This window comes from Geotrypetes seraphini, chromosome 3 (genome assembly GCF_902459505.1).
Source record: "Geotrypetes seraphini chromosome 3, aGeoSer1.1, whole genome shotgun sequence".
Taxonomy (NCBI): Eukaryota; Metazoa; Chordata; class Amphibia; order Gymnophiona; family Dermophiidae; genus Geotrypetes; species Geotrypetes seraphini.
The window spans coordinates 306,067,860-306,089,179 of record NC_047086.1 but is presented as its reverse complement, the minus strand read 5'-3'; the positions used below and the strand labels follow the sequence as shown (position 1 = coordinate 306,089,179).

At 42.8% G+C, this 21,320-nt stretch overlaps 2 protein-coding genes across 8 annotated transcripts in view; one reads left to right on the top strand and one right to left on the bottom strand.

Moving 5' to 3' along the window:
• APLF (aprataxin and PNKP like factor) overlaps nt 1–3,145 on the bottom strand; it is a 227,654-nt gene extending 224,509 nt beyond the window's left edge. For 2 of the 6 annotated variants that reach the window (XM_033937190.1, XM_033937191.1), the window contains exon 1: nt 2,550–2,751. In XM_033937190.1, the coding sequence (XP_033793081.1) occupies nt 2,550–2,642 (93 nt within the window). In that variant the 5' untranslated portion in view covers nt 2,643–2,751. Of the gene's footprint in view, nt 1–2,549; nt 2,752–3,079 lie in introns of those variants that run through there. The other 4 variants (XR_004538758.1, XM_033937192.1, XM_033937193.1 and 1 more) reach the window with 4 other exon arrangements.
• FBXO48 (F-box protein 48) lies at nt 3,119–20,322 on the top strand. 2 transcript variants are annotated; one of them, XM_033937196.1, is made up of 3 exons: nt 3,119–3,192; nt 14,180–14,523; nt 19,118–20,322. In XM_033937196.1, exons 2-3 carry the CDS (start codon nt 14,275–14,277, stop codon nt 19,277–19,279), a joined length of 411 nt encoding a protein of 136 aa, XP_033793087.1. In that variant the 5' UTR covers nt 3,119–3,192; nt 14,180–14,274; the 3' UTR covers nt 19,280–20,322. The 2 variants fall into 2 exon arrangements, with proteins under 2 accessions (XP_033793087.1, XP_033793085.1); XM_033937194.1 differs by lacking the exon at nt 3,119–3,192 and adding an exon at nt 3,628–3,884.
• Nucleotides 20,323–21,320: the final 998 nt, after the last annotated feature.

The window sequence follows — 21,320 nt, the reverse complement described above, 5'->3', positions numbered from 1 at the left end:
ATTTGGACAAAGGAAATTCCTTTACATATTTTTCACACTCAAAACAAAGTTTTTCAGGTCATATTTGTGTTTACATTCATTTCTGAAAATACATAAACCCATTATTACATATCCAATATTCTTTTTGTCACTATCAAAACTTAATTTCAGACAGTTCGTTTATGTAAAATGTAACTTGCTGAAAAGTTCTTGGCCCTTTCAGCATCAGAGAAAGGAGGGGCTGTTCCCCCTTGCTCTGAAAAACTGACAGGTTCAAATTTCACTGATACACACACAGAAGCCTTCCTATACTGGAGACTAGTGAGAACTTGTATCTCACTGTCTAGTTAGGTACTTGGGACCCGTGTTGGTCACTGGTGGAAGCAGGATACCAGCACCTCAGTTTAAAAGTAGACCTGGCCAAAATCTCCCTCCTGAAACTGAGAAATTTACCAGCTCTGCCACAGGTAACCATTCTTCTAGAGTCAGCTTACCCATTAAGCAAATCTAGGCAGACACCTTGAACCTCATTTTCTTTAGGGACAGTGAGCAGTAGCTGCTAGCAAAGCAAAACAATAGATCCTGACACTCAGACTAATTCAAAGAACAATCATCAGCACCTACTGCAAAAAGGGTGGGCAGTGTTTATATATATATATATATATATATTTATTTATTTATTTATTTATTTATATATATATACAGTGGATTTTTCAAAGGATCACTGAAAATAAAGTGAAATGGACAGCAAGGAATAATAGGAGTGAGAGCCATATTTCCTAAAGGGGAGGATATAAAAAAAAAGAGAGTGTACGCTAGATTCTTGGCTTCTGGTATCTGGTTATCCTATTTCTCCCATCAGAACCATAGTGCAGAGGGAGACTCCTGAAGTGCTGACCATTTTGTGAGGAGGTAATCCCGAGAGATTTTGCAGCAGGAAGAGAGGACACAGAGAGAACCTAAGGAGGTTCACAAAGCAATGAGATTTAAGGACTTTGCAAGGGCTCCCTAGGAGAGGACAGAGACTGAGAGTTGGAGAACAACTGACAGACATTTTTATAGTGAACTGGATGCAATTTGTGGTTATAGATCATACAGAACTTTTTTGAACCTAATGACTGCCAAAATTGAAAAATAGTTGATTTTTAAATCTACAATCAAGTTAAATAAAGAGTTCCAATTTATTCAGTTATACCTTAGCCTCTGTTTGATTCTTGAGAAGTAGTTAGGGAGACGACTGAAGACTGAAGGGAGCTGTGACTGAAGACCCCAGAATTGCAGTCATTTGGCCCCAGCCTATGCCCAAGCTCAAAAGACTGTGACCTGTGTGACCAGCTGATTCATATTTTTGTAAGCCCTGGTCACGGGGCGCTCTGACCCCAAACAACTGGTCGGAGCCTGCATTCCACATGAAGAATGAACGACACCGTTAGCAGATGCAATTGCACTTAGCTTTTGGGAATTGAATTACCACGTTGATCTGCAAGCTTTTATATACAAATTGAGAGTATTCCTTTTGGTCTTTATGTGTACACTGGCACCATCTACAGTACTGGATTTCATAAGCAGACTCCTGGGGAAGGCTTTCATAGCCAAAACACAGACAAAAAGGATAAAAGACTCTCTGATAGGCTTGCAGTATTATTATTTTTTTGTATATGTTTTACCAATTTATATGCTTTTAATAAATTGATTGTCCTTGTGGTTGATGTGCTGTGTCCCTTCCCTACTCTTTTGTGTCCTACATATATATAATATCTCACAATAATAGGGAGAAAATTGATATCAATCTGTGATGAATAAATCTAATCTCTTTTCTTTAATCACAGCCCTTAATCAAAATAAATAAATAAATATACTTCTTAATTTTGATTAAGAGCTACATATATATAACCCATTTATCCAGTTAAAAGGCTGTTGGAAATCAACCTCTATGTGTGTGGTGAGGGGGGGTTGGGTTACAGGAAAATATCAGTTTTGGATTGATCCTGATTGCGGAGCTCAATCATCAAAATTTCAGGGAAATAGTGAGTGAAGATACCCTACAGGCTTCACAGTTAATAGGGGGGGGGGGGCAGAAGATTTATCAAGGGTGCTGAATAGCTTTACACAGTCCTTGCGTTCTCCATTGCTCACAATACTGAGAGCAAATTCATAACGTGTGCAGTAGTTATGCACAAAAGCTACACCAATATTTAAAGGGAAGATGTTTACTTTCCCATTGAAAATTACCCCCAAAAAGTACAAGCATAAGTTTACAATTGCTATTTAACATGCATGATCTTCCCAGTTTATGTGTGTTATAAAATATGTCCCTTCTCTAAGAACACGTACGTATATAAGTTATGCACATATAATACAGATTATTTTAGTTCATGGATACTCCTTCGCGTAAAATATCATTTTACCATAAGAAGTGCCTTTTTAAAATTGTCGCCTTGGTAAAGTACTACTAAGGCTCAGCAAGGAATACTCTGCGCAACCCGGCCAGGAATCGCCAACTACGAGGTCCTAACATAGCCAAAAACTATCCATCCACCCGTACCATGCAGTATGCCCTCTACACTTACTCCCAAGAAGGGGCCTCTTCCGATCACCGTCTCCCCCGTGGACAACGCAATGCGGCGGCCGCTGTCCACGGCTTCCAGCTCAAAACTAGACATGCCTGACCACTAAGGGAAACGAATGCAAAATCCAAGGATACCGCCGGGAACCATCAGCTCTCGTCTCCCATCAGAAACTAAACCCTTTCCCAAGGTTCCGAGCGGGGCTCGGGCCTCCTACCGCATTTGTTGTTAAATAACTGTCTGGACACAAATGCGGGCAATGGAAGTGAGCTTTAGCTCTGCGGGAATTGCTTTCTTCAGAAAAGATTCGGAAACTATGAAATCAGAAACACAGGGAAGCGATTCCGCTTTGGTTTCAGTTTCGATTCTGAGTTCTATTTTTGGAACTCGCTCGCGCCGGTCGCTGGAACACAAACCCCAGCGTTAACCATTTTGACAGCTGTCACTGGCAGCATTGGATTCAGGCCCAAAAGGTTTCTGGGGGTCGTAGTTCATATATTACTTTCATGCATGGATGAGCGCGTGATGCTTACTAGTTTAAGACGACAAGCCCCAGCATCCAGTGCGGCCATCGCGCTGATAGGCTTGGATCCATTCTGTTGTCATGTAAACAGACGTTTAAACGGTCGAGCTGTGTGAGGTGCAGGTACGTTAACGCTCGCTTGTGATGATCACTATTATGACGACGATGATGATTGATATTACGATTTCATTCTAAACGGTACCACAACCTGTGTTCTGATTCTGTGGTGTGAGTGAGCCTTAATCGTTAGGTTCTACCGCACTGGATCGAGCCAGGCTTTTGCTGTCACTGTTGGGTCATGTGCAGGAGCTTGTCATTACCCCATCCGTTTGTTTTTTTTACTGGCAGTTAAGAAGAGGGGCGGACGCTCTTCCTGGTTTGACCAATTAACGAGTCAAACATCTGGCCAATCCTTACAAGTGTTTCTACTAGTACCATTTCTACAAAGCAATTAGACATAGGCAGTGCTTTACCCATATAGAAAGAGAATTCCTGCTTCACAGAGCTTACAATCTGTTTAAAAAGACATGCAAACGAGACGAATAAGACATTAGGAATTTCCATTTATTATGGTGAAAAATTACAATCACTATTGGCATTAGAAAAGTGAAGAAGGGTTTAAGATTTAAAAGTAGTCTCAAAAAAAATGAGCTTTTAAGCTTTAAATAAGGCCAGTGACAGAGGATGATATACTGACTGAGGAAGTCTATTCCAGGCACAGCAAGGGTACACAAAACAGTGACTTACAGGCAAGGTTGTAAGGAGAGATAAGAAAGGAGAAAAACTGAGAGACTGCAGAATGAATGCACTTCTTGGTAAGTACAGTGATTTAGACTTGGAGAGGCCAGGGTCTCCTCCAAATTGTGGTACCATTCACTGATATGGCTGGCGAGGGTCCCCAAGCCCTGTCAGCTGAAGAGGTCCTTCACCAATGGCCTGTCAAATAGTACCACTTTCTGTGGGCTTCTGCCATGCTAGCCCCAACCCCACACATGCTTGGATTTCATGCATGCATGAAAGCAGCATGTGGGAGGAGGGGTCAGCACAATGACAGCCCATAGAAAGTGCCAACCTCAGCACAGATTACATCATTGACAGAGCCTATATGGAAAGCTGCTCCATCTTATGGGACCTTTTACCAAAGTTCATTGTTTTTGCATTTATGCACTATAACAGCAAAAATCAACATTAGGTGCAAATGCTCATGGGCATGCCCAGCATGTTCTGTCTAAGTAATACATGTGAGGGAGTGCTGAAAAGTTCTCTCCCAACCAAGAAGAAAATGAAGTGAATATGGTCCAATCAATGATCTGAAATAATGTCTAAACATAGAATTTTGTTTCTGCAAATTGGCACTTAATGAAATAAGATAAATGGCCAAAAAAACACTCCAAATTTAGAAGTTGGTTGGGCTGAGAACTTCTCATCACCCCTCACAGTGGCGTACCTAGCATATGTGACACCCGGGACCCATTATTTTTTGACACCCCCCCCCCCCATCTATATCAAAAATATGATTTTTAGTAACAATCCACATATCGCACAACAAGAGTGTACCTAGGAAAAGGCAGCAGTGAGCACTAGAACACCAACACATACATTGTAAAACTAAACAAGCCAGATCCCGCACAGTCAACTGATCCTGCAGTCAACTGATCCTGCAGTCAATGCCAACTGAAAACTATGTTCTTTTCATACACACAGAACAGAGATACACCCTCACCCAATATGGAATAATCACAAACTAAAAATAGAAATATGTAGACATAAGTTAAAATGAACCGCCAAGAAACCAGATTCTGCATACAATGCAACACCACAAAAACAGTAACACATGTCCTCTAATACTGTGCAAAATATAAAGACAGTAGATGTAAATTTGAAAAAAAACTGATACATAACAATTACCACTTTACAAATTAACAAATAAAAATAAAACAAATAATGAGAAATAAGAAAATACCATTTTATTGGACTAATCCATTTTTCAATTAGCTTTCAGAGGCCAAATCTTTCTTCAGAACAGTACAGTATACTGCTGTTATGCTATCCTGTCCTGAGGAAAGGGGTTTAGTCCAAAAAAATTGCCTTATTTCCATTTCCTGTTTATAAACTTTTATCAATACAGTTACAATACTACTTGATTCTAAGTAAAGCAACAAAAAAATCTTTCTACCTTTTGTCGTTTCTGCTTTAATCATCTTCTCTTTGCTCTCTTCTTTCTATACAGCGTTTGTCCTCTCTCCCTTCCCTGCAACATCTGCCCTCTCTTTGCCCCTTCCACACAGCTTCTGCCCTCTCTCTCTACCCCTTCCATCTACTGCCCACACTCTCTCTGCCCCTTCCATCTACTGTCCACCCTCTCTCTCTTCCATAAGGCATCTTCCCTCTTTGTATGTCCCTTCAATAAACTGTATATCCAGGGTCCCTTCTCTCCTTTGCACATGATTCATTTCAGGTTCACCCCCTCTCCATTTTTCTGTCTCAGCCCCTTCCCCCCTATGCTTTGGCATCTCTCTCTTTCTCTTCTCCTTTCCTTCCTTCCTTCCTTCCCTTCCCTCCTCCCATGCCATGGCATCTCTTCCCCCCCCCCTCCATGGTCTGGTATCTCATTTCCTTTTTTCCTTTCCCTCCCTCCCATGGACTTGGCATCTCTAGTTCCTCTCCCTTGTCTTCCTTCTCCCTCCTTCCCTCTCTCACCCCCTTCCCTGTGCAGCAGCAGCATTTCTCACCCCTTCCCTGTGCAGCAGCAACATCTCTTCCCTGCCCAGCATGTCTGGCTAGTCCCCTGCTCATAGCAGCGGGCGTCTACACCTCACACGATCCGCGGCTGCATTGGAAGCGCGAGGAGCCGACGCCCGTGGCTTTGAGCAGGGGAGCCGGCCAGAAGTGAAACAACCGCCGGAGGGAGCACAAGCTGGGATGGACACCAGTGTTTACAGCAGGGATGCCCACACATTTTGGGCTTGTGAGCTACTTTTAAAATGACCAAGTCAAAATGATCTACCAACAATAAAATTTAAAAAAAAACACAAAGCACACTGTATGCAGAGACAATGTTAATTATCATTTATATTCAGGGTTTTTTTTCAGAGGTCAAAGCAGATGACTCTATGCGATGTCACCTCAGTAACAACTATACAAAAATAGACAACTACCTCCGCCCTTTTTATTAAACCGTGATAGTGGTTTTTAGTGCAGGGAGCTGTGCTGAATGCCCCGCGCTGCTCTCGACACTCATAGGCTCCCTGCGCTAAAAAACGCTATTGCGGTTTAGTAAAAGGGGGCCATAGTGTAAAATATAGTCAGCAGATATAAATTCTCAAAAACGGATACATTTTGATCACTAAATTGAAAATAAAATCATTTTTCCTACCTTTTTGTCTGCTGATTTCATGAGTCTCTGGTTCTTCTTCTGTAAAGCCAATATTTCTTTCTTTCTGCCTTTCTTTCTCCTCCTGGCCCCCCCCCCCTCTTTCTTTCTGCCTTTCTCTCTCACCCTGGCCCACCTCTTTATTTCTGCTTTTCTTTCTCTCTCCCCCTTGCCCCCCTTTATTTCTGCCTTTCTTTCTCTCTTCCCCTGGCCCCCCTCTTTATTTCTGCCTTTCTTTCTCTCTCCCTCTGGCCCCCCTCTTTATTTCTGCCTTTCTTTCTCTCTCCCCCAGGCCTCCCTCTTTATTTCTGCCTTTCTTTCTCTCTCCCCCTGGTCCCCCTCTTTCTTTCTGCCTTTCTTTCTCTCTCCCCCTAGCCCCCACAAAGCCATCGTGCCTATTTCTCCACTTCCCCGATTCTTTCCCTACCCCCACCCCCAAGCCAGCAGCCAATTTCTCCTGCTCCTTCCCCGAGCCAGGCGACAGTTCTAATGGGGAGGAAGTTCCAGGCCAGCCAGACAGCGATTGGCTGGCCCAGAACTTCCTCTCCGACGTTAGAATTGACGCCGGAGGTGAAGTGTTGTGGGCCCTGCACTTTTTCCCCGCCCGCCTCACCTTTTGCCTCCACCTACCATGCAGCGGGCCGGCAAAGGCAACCAATGAGAGGAGACTTAGCTCGCTCGCTCACCAGTGAGGCCACACGATGGATTGAAGTCATGTTGCCGACCGGGTTAAGGAGTTAAGATGCCGGGATGCGGTGGTTAGATGGAGCAGCGGCAGAATAGGAAGAGTGGCTGGCTGTGCACCCCCTTGGGGCATGCACCCGGGGCGGACCTCCCTCCCTCCCCCCCTTGGTATGACACTGCCCCCTCATATGTATTAGCATTGCACCACTTACTATTGCTTCACTTAAGCACATCTTCACCAGAAAGCACTACCTGCACAACTGACAGCAAGCAGTATGTACCTCATCCTAATTGCTGTATGCTATCCACACCCATTCTACAACCATGCCAAACACAATCCAGTGGTATAACCACGGGTAGGCCATTTTGAGCTGCAGCACACCTCTAATGTAGCTGGCTAAGCAGCTGAATCAGGATGAGGGTAGATAGTGGAGTGCCATAGGGATCCGTACTGAGACTGGTTTAATTTATTTATGAATGATCTGGAAATTGGGATGACGAGTGAGGTAATTAAGTTTACAGATGACACAAAATTCTTCAAAATTGTTAAAACAGATGCAGACATAGCTGGTTTTAAGAAAGGTTTGAACAATTTCCTGGAGGAAAAGTCCATAGTCTGTTATTGAGAAAGACATGGGGGAATCCACTGCTTGCTCTGGATCAGTAGCATGGAATGTTGCTACTCCTTGGGTTTTGGCCAGGTACTAGGGACCTGGATTGGCCACCATGAGAACGGGATACTGGAATTGATGGACGAGCAGGGCTGCCCAAGTCCAGTCCTCGATATCTACTAGCAGGCCAGGTTTTCTGGATATCCACAGTGAATATGCATGAGAGAGATTTGAATACCAAGAAGGCAGTGCAGGCAGATCTCTTTCATAAGAACATAAGAAATGCCTCTGCTGGGTCAGACCCGAGGTCCATCGTGCCCAGCAGTCCGTTCACGCGGCGGCCCAACAGGTCCAGGACCTGTGCAGTAATCTTCTATCTATACCACTCTATCCCCATTTCCAGTAGGAATTTGTCCAATCCTTTCTTGAACCCCAGTACTGTACTCTGCCCTATTGCGTCCTCTGGAAGCGCATTCCAGGTGTCCACCACACGTTGGGTAAAGAAGAACTTCCTAGCATTTGTTTTGAATCTGTCTCCTATCAACTTTTCCGAATGTCCTCTTGTTCTTTTATTATTAGAAAGTTTGAAGAATCTGTCCCTCTTTACTCTCTCTATGCCCTTCATGATCTTGTAAGTCTCTCATATCTCCTCTAAGTCTCCTCTTCTCCAGGGAAAAGAGACCCAGCTTCTCCAATCTCTCAGAATATGACAGGTTTTCCATACCTTTTATCAGACGTGTTGCTCTCCTCTGAACCCTCTCGACTAACGCCATATCCTTCTTAAGATACGGCGACCAATATTGTACGCAGTACTCCAAATGCGGGCGCACCATCGCCCGATACAACAGCAGGATAACTTCTTTCGTTCTGGCTGTAATACCCTTTTTGATTATACCAAGCATTCTATTCGCTCTCTTAGCGGCCGCTGCACAATGTGCCGACGGCTTCATTGTCATGTCCACCATTACCCCCAAGTCCCTTTCCTGGGTACTCTTATTCAATAACATCCCTCCCATTGTATAGTTGTACCTCGAGTTCTGCTCCCCACATGTAATACTTTACATTTCTCATGTTCATTGTGGATATTCAGAAAATCTGGCCTGCCAGTAGATCTTGAGGCCCATCTTGAACATCCCTGGACCATTGGTCTGACCCAGAAGGCTATTCTTTTGTTCTTATGACTGTGAAAAAAATGCAGGAAGACTTTAGGAAATTGGAAGATTGGACGTTCAAATGCAGATAAAATTTAAAGTGGACAAATGCAAAGTGATGCACATGGGGAAGAATGACCCATATGTGACTTGACTTTGAGTTTTACATTCAATTCTGATCACCTTATCTCCCCAAAAAATATTGTGGAACTAGAAATGGTTCAAAGAGCGACCAAGATGATAAAAGGTTTGGAACTTCTCTCTTATGAGTAAAGCGATTAATTTAATTTAATTTTTATAAACCGCTAATAACCGTGAGGTTTCTAAGCGGTTTACAAAAATGATGCATTAAAGATACAATAAATAAAAACTAAATAAATAAGATAGGTTTGGCTCTTCAGCTTGGAAAAGAGACAGCTGAGGGGAGATAAGATTGAAGTCTACAAAATCCTGAGTGGTGTAGATGATGATATGGTAAGAGCAATTAATGTAGCTGGTTTTAAAAATGTTTGGTCAAGTTCCTGTAGGAAAAGTCCATAGTCTGCTATTGAGACAGACATGGGGGGAAGTCACTGCTTGCCCTGGATCGGTAGCATGGAACGCTGTTACTACCGCATTTCCCCATGTATAGGCCGCAGGAAATGCCTATTCTCATTTTAAAAATCCTAGATAAGCCACCCCATTAGATAAACCGCGGAGTCTCCCATACCTTTTAAAATAGCTCCCTTGATGGATGGCTGCCTGCGGCCTCCTCCAATGTCACAGCCAGCGGTGCAGGGCAGGAGTGATTTTTTTTCGGCATCCAGCCTGGCCCCGCACTGCTTCCTCAATGCCTGCCATCAGTTTTTGAACTCAAAAAGGGTAATTCTATAAGTTAGCACCAAGGTCAGGTGGAAAAGGTGGTTCTTTTGGCTACTGTTCCTACTTTATGGATAAAGTAAAAAACATTAGGGAAAACTTTAGTAAGGATGGACAGACAATGATTGAGCAAGAGGCTTTGGAATCTACACTATCACTATCCGCAAAATGTGCGCAATTCCATCTTCCTTCTCTTGAAGAACTTGAATCTCTTAAGACGATAAATACAAAGGGTATGCAATCTGAGTCAATCCCTCCTTTTATTCTTAAACGGTACTTTGATATTTTTGGACCTCCAATACTTTTTCTAATCAATGAGAGCTTACAGCATAGCATTATGCCCATGGATTGGAAGACTTCCATTATTCACCCTATTGTTAAAGATCAAAAAATAAGTATTGAAGAGAAATCAAATTATAGGCAATATCAAATATCCCATTTTTGGCAAAACTAACAGAGAAAATAATATTTAACCAAATATCACATTTTATAGAAGAAACAAATATTTTACACCCAAATCAAACAGGTTTTCGGCAATACCACTCTACTGAACATTCATTGATTGGTATGACAACTTCTATACTCTACCACTTGGATCGTCATTCATCTGTTCTTTTGATTTCAATTGATCTTTCGTCAGCTTTTGACACAATTGATCACAATCTCTTACTGGATAGACTACAATCCATCGGCATTAAGGAGCAAGTCCTGCTTTGGTTTAGATCTTACTTGGATAATCGTTCTTCAATAGTTTCATTTAATGATTCTACCTCTGCTAGTTTTCAGCTACATATGGTATCCCACAAGGTTCTATCCTGTCTCCCCTTCTGTTTAATATATTTCTTGCTCCTCTCTTTGCCAATCTATTGGCTTCTCCGTATTTGCCTATGCGGACGATATACAACTTTTTCATCCTCTGGACCCTAATAGTTGTTCTGAAATTTCAGCTATCAACGAGAAATTAAAACAGATTCATTTATGGCTTGACACCAATAGATTATCCCTTAATATTAATAAAACAAATATTATGCTCTTCCCTTGGAAAGATAACCATAAGCTCATTGCTCCAATTTCCATCCAAGGGGTCATACTTAAGCAGATAAATAAAATTAGAATGTTAGAGGTGATTTTAGATGAAAAACTAACTTACCATGACCACGTTAGTTATGTGGTTAAAGCTACCTTTTTTAGACTTCGCCAAATACGCGCAATATCCAAATTTATATGTGCAAAATCATTGAATATATTGATTCATTCAATGATTATCTCTAAAATTGATTATTGCAATGCGTTATTTAAGGGAATGGCTCAAAAAGAAATTAGGCGGTTACAGATAATCCAGAATGTCTCTATTAAATTAATTATGGGAGCAAAGAAATTTGACCATGTAACTCCCTTACTTCAAAATGCTCATTGGCTTCCGGTGTCTCATCGTATTCTATATAAATTATGTTTACTTACATTTAAATCTCTATTATTTAAAACTCCAGCTTTTATTTATAAAGCATTGATACCTTATAATTCTTCTAAATTACTGAGATCAAACGACCAACATTTATTGGTCATCCCCTCTCTTAAAATTATTAATACTCGAAGGCAATTTATCTTTACTATTACGGCGCCTCAGACTTGGAACTCACTCCCGCTATACTTAAGAGAGGAGAAGAACTTGGAAAAGTTTAAAAGCAAACTTAAGAGTTTTCTTTTTAAAGATGCATTCTATATTTAATTGAAATGTTAACTGCTATTTTGTTGTTTTTTTAACTTACCTATTTAGTAGTCTTTCCATTCCTCTTGTGCTTAACCTTTAATTGTTGACTGTTTCCTTTCTAAGATTGTATTTCTTTCCTGCCTTCCCTATTGTGTCATGTATTGCGTTAATTCGTTTTTTTTATTATTTTTTGAAAACTTATCCCTTTATTAATAATGTATGTCTACTTCATGTATATTTTAAATATGTATTTTGCTGATTTGTACATCGCTTAGAATTTATAGGCGATTAATCAAATAATAAATAAACTTGAAACTTGAAACTTCCACCACCAGCACTGGCTGATGCAGAATGGTACAAAACTGCTTTTTTGTCAGTGGAAATGTATTTTTGGTTTCTCCCTCTGCCATAGACCACTGTAATAATTTTTTAGAAAAATGATCTAAACCCTGCAAAGTGTACCAATATTTTTTCAAAATGTGAAAAATAGAAAGATGTGAAAACTTCATTGTGTAGACTAGTTTATCGTGATTAGATTTGTCTTGTGTTTTTAAAGGATCCTCTCTTTTCATTTGTTAACACTATTTTTCTTAGCGCCGGCAGCAGATAAATCCAGAGACTAGTGGGATAGCATAAATCTACCAGCAGGTGGAGATAGAGAACTGACTCGTAGTCATATATCTTGGATAGAGTCCCTCCTGTCCAGTTAGTATGCTCTATCTCCAGCAGGTTGAATGGCTGCTATTCCGGTGGTTCCTGGCTATCTGATGTTGGCTCCTGTTCGGAGAGGCTGATTCTCCTGTTGCTCAGGCTTCATTTGAGTGCAGGGGTGTCGGAAGATTACAGTTCTGACTTTAGGGGCAACATCTGGGCCCTCCCAGGTCCCTTCCTCCCCCCCCCCCCCCCCCCCTCACCACCCATGGAGTAGATAGATTTCCTTGGTCCTGAGGGCTTCTTTCCCATAAGAAAAAAAAAAACAACAAACAGCCGTCAGGCCTGGACCAGATTTGCCGGCACAACATTGGTGCTATAGTGCTGGATTTGGCCTTTCGGGAGCAGGTTTTCAAAGATAATTTCTCGCAGGGGTTGAATCCATGGTTAGGGTCAGGATATTCTATTTTTTTGCTTATGGGGAAGAAGTTTGTTGATGTGCAGCTACATTATTCCTGATGCTTGGGCAAGGAGTGATACTAACTGACCTGGAGGGACTCCATCCAAGATATATGCCTGCGAGTCAGTTCTCTATCTCCACCAGCTGGTAGATGTATGCTATCCCACTAGTCTATGGATTCATCTGCTGCATCTAAAGGAAAGAAAATTAACAGGTGGGACATAATTTTTCCATACCCTTTATCAATGCATTCTGTGTGATTTTCCTTTTTCAATGAATCTTTCTTTCATAATGATTGATTGATGCTCAAAGTTCTTGGGTTTCTGAACATAACCTTCTTAAAAGGAGAAACTGACTAGATGGCAGATTCTTTTGTAATAAAATGAACAGGAAAACAGTACCAAGGCCTTTGGTACTTTTCTCCTGTTCACTGCTGTGCTGTGTACTTCGATTCCTTCTCTTTGTTGCTAGATTCTTTTGTAAGACATGATTATTACAGCTTTCAAAATGTAACAACTTATGTTCATCTGTGGGTTTGCAATACATACTTGTATCAAATGTGTCATTGTTTTTTGTAGTGATGTCCAGGAATTAAATTTGTTTTATCATACTGAATATGAAATTTAAGATTCATATCTCTCTGATTGTCAATTAATTGTGAAAGCTTTTCAAGGTGTTTATATTCCCTCTCTATATTGTAAAGATCTCATTAGTATAGCGCCTCCAAAATAATATTATTTCTCCAATTGTGTTGTCAATTTCTTTTTCAAAATGACATTATATAGATTGGCTAAATCCAGTGCCTTGGATGCCCAGTGGCTGTACCTTTGTTTGTAAAATCTTTCATCAAAACAAATATTCTTCAGTTAGAAATAGCTAATATCATATGCAGATTTCAAATGAGGGAAGTTTACATTCCGGAATACATAGTGGAGATAGCTAGCCTAGCACTTACTGAAAATTACTTTTGCTCTACACTTCTCCCTCCGTATTCGCAGTTTCAGCAATCGCAGTTTCGATTATTCACGATTTTTAGCTTGCTGGCTCCTCCGTCCCAAATTATGTCTGCTTGCATAGAGAAATCGCTGATTCCAAGCATTTACAAAGAAAACCGATGATTCCCAGCACTTTCTTCACCATGTTTTGCCTCTCCTTCAGGAACAGGCCAGGTCTCCTACCTAGCCTGTTATTCGCTGTTTCACCATATTCACAATGGTTTTTAATAGAAAACAGTGAATAACATATGAAAAAGTTATTCACGGTTTTTCTGTATTTGCGGTTCTGTTAATCCCCTATCAACGAATACAGGAGAAGTGTAATTATAACCCTTTGGTGAAAATGGCCATGTCAGGTTTTATTTACTGTATAGCTCTTATATTTATTAAAGACATTCATGTAATAGAAACATAGAAAAATGAAAGTCTGTGGTCAGTCATTCATCTTTTTAATAAATTTATGACCAGCTTCCAGTCCTACATCACTATTTTTTCACTGGCTTTTTCCTTCGGTAACATGAATTTTAGACTTTATTTCTTCCTGTAGCTACCACTAGAGAGCCTGGATGTGGGATTTCAGACTGCTGCGTTTATCATTGTTTTTGTTTTCTTCCAGGTTCCAGATTTTATTTCAATTTATAACATTTTTTTAAAAATATGCAGAAAACATGCAGATGAAATACGTAATCTCAAGGCTGTAAAGAAGCAGCCATGTTTTACTCTGAGAAGAAGAAAAAAGAAAATTCTGGGAACTTTGTCAATCTTGTGCCTCCAGAAGTCAGTTACAGGATCTTCAGTGAACTTGACCTGCAGAGTTTGTGCAGCGCTGCTATGACCTGTAAAAGCTGGAATCAGATGATCGAGAACTGTGATCATTTGTGGAGAAGCCACTGTTTAACTTTACGAGGTGTCTGTCAGAAGGAGATTGATGATGATCGAGGCAATGGATACTCATGGAAGGTACAGTTGGTCTTCTCCTCTTTCATATTGTTTTCATTTCAACTGACTTGTGTCTGTACCTAGAACGCTGCAGCAGCACTGTTGCTTCCAACTCAGAAAAATATTCATTCCAGTGTCCAGTAGCAGATTGTGTGAATGAAAGTGAAAAGTCAGTTATTGAGGCAAATTCATTGAGAATGAAATTTTATCAAGTTAAATAAAGTTTTATGGGTTGGATTGGTACTCTTAACACAACTAATAGCCATCACCCAGCAATAGGTCACACATCGTCTGAACCCAAGTGCTCAAGGTTGCCTAAACATTCTTAGTATGATAGTCTTAATACAGTTGCTTCATGAGGCTTCTTATAAAAGGTTTTCATTTCATGTAGATGCATAATACTTGCATTTTCTCTGCATTGGCTATTAACAAGTGAGAAACAATGGTCCAGTGTATGGCAACAGAGTTACCATATTTTGTAAGAAAAAAAAAAAAAAGAGAGGCTACATAAATCCACCCCGGCCCTATTCTATCCCATACCACCCTAGCCTATCCCAGCCCCACCACCAACCCATTCTGTCCCCACACAAACCTCATCTCCTCTCCTTCCTCATCCCCCCCTCCTTGCAGGATGGTACTTCTCTGGTGGCATCACTGGTGGCAATGGGGGAGTCATCCGCAGGTGGAAACAGAATCAATTGGGGGCACACTGCGGGTACATGGGCCCAAACTCAGGCAGAGCTGGGGCCTTTCCTGCCACTTCCAGCCATTGCCAAACGAACCTACAGCAACGGATTCCTGAGGGATAAAGGGATCGTGGGATACTGAGAAAGCTAACCAGAAAATAAGTATAGAAACCCGACCAGGTCGTGCATGTGCAAGACCGGAGGGCTAGGACTTTGATGGGAAGATAGGACTCAATAGGAAACCAAGGTGGCATGGGGGCCCCTTCTGGTGATTTGGACAGGTCGTGACCTGTTTGGGCCGCCGCGGGAGCGGACTGCTGGGCAGGATGGACCTATGGTCTGACCCGGCGGAGGCACTGCTTATGTTCTTATGTTCTTAACTCACAACAGGAGCTCTTGTCCTGGACCACAGGTACCCATTGATAGGACCACGCTCATGCAGGGCCGGAATAATCAATAGGCCCAGTAAGCACATGCCTAGGGCCCAAAACTGAGGGGTGCCTTTGAAGGAGGACAACTCACCTTGCCATTTTTTTAAAACAGCAATGGCCCCCTCCCGGCATCAATGGTAATGCCCTCCCCCCTCCAACGTCACTTACTTGCTCCAGAAGAAGTGACATCAGAGGGAGATGGACTGGCAGATGCAGTCATCGCGAGACCTTCCTGTAACAGATCCAGCTGCGTTGTCATTGATGCGGGGGGGGGGGGGGCGCATTGCCATCAGCTGTTCTAATTCTGCTTTCGGGCTGCCTTTTGCAAAGGAGCTCAGAGGGCAGAGCGGCAGCTGCAGTGTTTGGAGGGGGAGAGAGAAAGGAGCATGGAAGGGTGGTGGAGGGAGAGAAAGGGGGCAGGGTGGTGGAGGGAGAGAAAGGAGGCAGGGTGGTATGGAAGGGTTGTGAGAAGGATGGTATGGAAGGGAGGTGGAGGGCGAGAAAGGGGCAAGGTGGTATGGAAGGGTTGTGAGAAGGATGGTATGGAAGGGTGGTGGAAGCTCCAGGCAATTGATAACCACTTTCTCTCAGATGGGGACCTGGACTGGGCTGTCCAAGCAAAGAGCACCCCACCTGAACAGGCTGGCATCCGTCATCAGGATCACCCATTTGGAGATCCAGAGGGGAAGAACCCAGGATAGAGAAGGGGGACTTAACCACCAGGCCAGACTGTTCTGAGCCTCTGCCGTCTAAGGGAGCCAGGCATGTAACAGATCCTTCTGTGGTCTCCAACAGGAAATAAGTGCATCCTGTATCAGGTGCAGATGGGCCATCGCCAAGGGAACTACGTCTGTGGTCGCCATCATGAACCCCAGAACCTGCAGGTACTGCTAGGCTTTTGGGACTGGAGTCTCCAGGAAGGCACATATCAGTTGTTAAAGCTTTACCTGGCGCAAGGTGGGCAGAAACACTTTGTTCTGACCCATGGTGAAGCATGGGTCCTTCTAAGTCCTTCATCAGTATGAGGTGGCTCTTTCGAAAGTTAACCATGCAGCCTAGATGTTGAAGCAGCTGAACAACCTGGTGAATCATCCGACGCCCCTCTGCCTGTAACTGGGCTTTGATGAGCCAGTCATGCAAGTACAGAAAGACTGTAATGCTCAGTTGACGCAGGTGGGCTACCACCATCACCTTGGTGAAGGTCCTTGTCACCGTCGCCAACCCAAAAGGCAAGGCCGCAAACTGGAAGTGCCGCTGCAGAACATGGAATCTCAGGTATCTGTGTTCTGGAAAAATGGGGATATGAAGATAGGCCTTTGTCAAGTCCAGGAAGCTAAGAATTCCCCCAGAGCTACTGAAGCTATTACAGAGTGCACAGTTTCCATCCTGAAACAAGGAACTTTGAGGCCCGCATTGACCGTTTTGAGGTCCAGGATAGGTCTCCAGTCTCCAGAGTCTCTCTTTGGCACATTAAAGTATATCGAGTCTCTGCCGGAGCCTGAGTTGGACTTCTGGGATGGGTTCTATGGCCGCAGTGTCCAGCAACCTGTGAACTGTGGCCTCCACCCAGGCTGCCTTGTCTGGCCTCTGCATTGGGGAGTCCAGAAAGAGCTCTGACAGTGGCCAAGAAAACTTGAGTTTGTAACCATCCCAAAGAATAGCCAGGACCTAGCGATCAGAAGTGATGACCAACCATTCCATCAGGAAGGCCAAGAGCCACTCTCCAATCTGAGGAGGGGGCAGCTGAGGTTCTGGCATCAGAACTGTTTCTTAGGGGTAGACGCCTGTCGACTTGAGGACACCAGGATCAACCAAACCACTGTTTGGCTGACTGATAGAATCACTTCCCAGATGAGCCCCCATAGTACTTACGGGAACGTCTGGAGAAACGAAAACTAGAATATCATGGACATTGAAAGGACCAGGGCCTGCTGTCAGGCAAAGACTTGGGTTTACAGTCCTGCACACTAGCCTTTACCAAATAGTAATTGCCCTCTAAAAGGTAATTTACTTAAGGTTGCCTTAGAGAATGAGTTACCGGACCACTGCTGGATCCACAGCACTGCTAACTAACGAAAAGAGAACTATCTGCTAAGACATAATTTCTCCTTCCCTAGGGTTTCCAGATTTTCCCAAGTTTGGATTTGAGTTGGATTTAAAAGGTGAGATATCAAATCTAAATCCAAAACAAAGCACTGCGTCTTTCACTTCTTTCACAAGGCTACTGTAATGCAAGAGGGTGGCACTAACTCTGTAAATCTGCCAGTTCTTCTGGGAAGCTTCTGAAACCTTGCTGTAGTTAGGGAAAGTTATAGAGTGATAAGGCTGAAACTTAATAGGAGAAACATGGGCCGATATTCAGACCGCAGGAGTTAGCCGGGCTGACTCCCATGGTCTGCGCTTAGCCTGGATAATCAATGCTGGGCCGTTTCCAGAGCCAACATTGAATATCTGGTTTATTTTTGGCCGTTATAAACTTGGCTAGCTAAGTCCAATATTCAGCACTGGCCGGTTATGTTTATAGCAGTCAAAAACAGACCAGCTATTTATGTGGCCCATCTTGGCAGCTAAACTTAACCAGCTAGTGCTTTAAATTTCTCAGATAGCTGGCTATCGTGCAGCATACCTCATCCTTTACTAACGTGTAGTACGGGTTTTAGCGCCCTCCAGTGGCGGTAACTGCTCTGACGCTCATAGGAATTCTATGAGCGTCGGAGAAGTTACCGCTGCTGCGGGTGCTAAAACACGCACTACGCATTAGTAAAGGAGGGGGCTAGTCAGCTACCTGCTATCAGCTAAGTGCTAATATTCAGCTGCCATCTTGCGCTCTCCAGTTAAATAATGCTGAATATTCAGCAATATAGCTTTAAAAAACATTTCCTCTTTCATCAAATGCTGCTGCTAGAGGAAAGAGAAGGAAAGCATGGTTATGATTTTTCTATGCTTCCTTTTCCAGAGAGAACTTAATCCCTCTCTCTCTATGCCTCAGGAAAAGTGAAAACTAATAAGTTACTTTCTCAAGGTTCTGTCAGAAATGCAGAAACAATATAAGCCAAATAACAAAACCAAAGTCTGAACCATAAGAATAAATATAACAGTAAAAAAAAAACCACCTATGTGGTAAGGCATTTGCTCTGTTAACATTACAAATATGACGGCAAAATGATTTAAAGAGCAGATGGTTCTCTTGCATTCTTGTGACTGTTAAGGCCTGACCTGTCTTGCCACCAACATTCTGTCATACCTGCCTCCCCCAAATGAAAACTTCTGCAGGGACCTTGAAACCATGTGATGATACTCCTAGTTCTCTGGCATTTTGACTCACATAGATCCTGCCATATAACAGGCATGTTTCACACCTCAGAATAGCTGGAGAGACACCAGGCTGTGGTTCCAGTTCAGATTAGGGGAGATCATTGCATGCTTCATCTCATTTAAAATTATAACAGACTGGACATCCTCCTATATCACACATTTATTCTTGTTTTCTGTTATTAGATTACTCTATTTAGGAACTACTGGAAGAGCAAAATCAAATGTGCATGGCTGAGTGGGAAGTACAGCAACATCGATTCCTCCACTGACCTACCAGAGAAAAGCATGTATCCCATGGATGTCACTACTTGGGGAGAGATACTAGATGCAGAATTGGAAAGATGATACAAAAAAAAAAAAGCCCCACTAGAACTGATGCAAAATGGCAATTGCTCATGCAGTTTTATAATAGCTCATCTTTCATCCCAGGAGTTAAATTCTTACAAGGTCTGATCTTTTGAAGAAAGAACCTCTGTGGTTTCAACAGTTCTTGCACTGCAGTATTTGATTAGCAATAATCACAGTCTGCAAAGATTCCTGTTTTCTCCTGGTTCAATATGCCTTGAATTAAGCACAGCAGCTTCTGGGAAGTAGAAAAGCCGCATTGTGGAAGGCAAAACATCAGTAAATACTCAGGTAGGGTTACCAGATGTCTGGATTTCCCAGGACATGTCCTCCGGGGGGGTCCAGACAGATTTTCAAAACCCAACACTTTGTCTGGGTTTTGAAAAGCCTCCTTTCACACGCATGTATGGATTGCCTCCTGCCCAACCAAAGCAGGCAGCAGGGGGCAGAGCTAGGGCGGGCCTGGGAGCGGATCTAGGGTGTCCAGATTTTACAACCCTATACTCAGGGGTTTTAGGTAGAAGGGCTAGCTGTAAGAGCAGGCCCGGTGTTCTGAAGTGTTCCAACACCCACATGATTTTCTTTCTATGGAATTGTTTTCCCTGCCTGAAGCTGCAGTCAGTGGAATGCTTGAAGGAAAGATATGCTGTTTAAAAATGCAACTTGGCTTATGAACTTTTTATGCATTGTGGCCAAAAAAGTAAATCTTGCCCTATATTTTAGTTTGTAAATATATTTAACAAGTTTTTATTTCTAAATATGGCTCTTATGAATGTAAAAGTTTACATGTTTTACTTTGCACTTTATTGTGAAATCCAAAATTACTGTATATAAGATTTTAAGGAATACATGTGGTTTTAGAAATTCATATGGGATTGACCATTTCTATTTTGTTAAATGTTTTAAACCATTTTTAAATCATGGCCAGACTTTAAATTTGTCAGTTTTCAACCTAGAATTTAGACTTCTATCCACCATAAAGAGCAGCTTTACATTTCAGTGTGTGAAAGGCAGCAGATTATGGGGCAAATTTATTAAACATTCTTGTGCAAAAATTTCTTCTCAGTTCTTTCACCTAGAGGATAACTGGAGTGAAGTTGTAGAGCAAAATTTCCCCCTATATCTTCTTTGAGGTAAACTGACTACCCTTGCTGCCCTGTTTTTTTTTTTGTAATTCTTTATTTAAACACTGTTAGCCATCGTTACAACAATATGGCAGAACCAGACAAGCAAAAATACAGTGAATACAAAGTGAGATGCCCCTCCCCCCAAGCCAGAACCCCTCCCCCCCCCCCCTCCCTATCCCTACCTCCCCCCTCCTCCGTAGATCAGGCCAAGTTATCCAGCTCCATTAGGAAGCCGAGTCCCCCCCCCCCCTAACACAAGAGGCACCTATAGAGGAGACGGAAAGGGGTGTGAGCCCAAGAGGCTAAGGAATACCCATAGCAGGAACAAGTCAGCCATTACTCCAGTACAGGAAATTCAGAGCTCCCCTCCACTTCCAGGAACCTACCCCACAGACCCTCAAACTGTCGCCTCTGGCGTGTAAGTAGAGCTGAAAGCCGGAATTTCTCACACACCCATCCCAATTTCGTTCGCATCATCGCTACCGTGGGTACCGTGGGACTCTTCCAATGAGAGGCCAGCACTAGTCTAGCCGCCGTAAATGCTAGACGCATCAGCTTGTCTTGTGCGTCCTCCACTGCCCCGGGGAGTACCCCCAACAAAGCAGTTTCCGCCTTTAGCAGCAAAGGACACTGCAAAAGACGCCCCACGTATTGGAACACCTGGGTCCAAAAGTCCCCAATGCGAGGGCACTCCCACCACATATGAAAGAACGTTCCCCGCAGACCACACCCTCTCCAGCACTCTCCTGTGCACGAGACACTCATCTTGGCAATCACCACCGGGGTAACATACCAGCGCACCAAAAGCTTAAGAGCATTTTCCACCAATTGCGGAGCAACCGCCACGTGGTGTATTCGCAGTGCGATTTGTTCCCATTCCTCATTCGTATATGTGAGCCCCAAGTCTAGTTCCC

Excerpts from the sequence above, each read along its gene's own strand:
- FBXO48 (XM_033937196.1), top strand. The coding sequence starts at position 14,275 with ATGTTTTACTCTGAGAAGAAGAAAAAAGAAAATTCTGGGAACTTTGTC. Across the intron at positions 14,524-19,117 it reads GCAATGGATACTCATGGAAG|ATTACTCTATTTAGGAACTA; the intron begins GTACAGTTGGTC and ends TTCTGTTATTAG.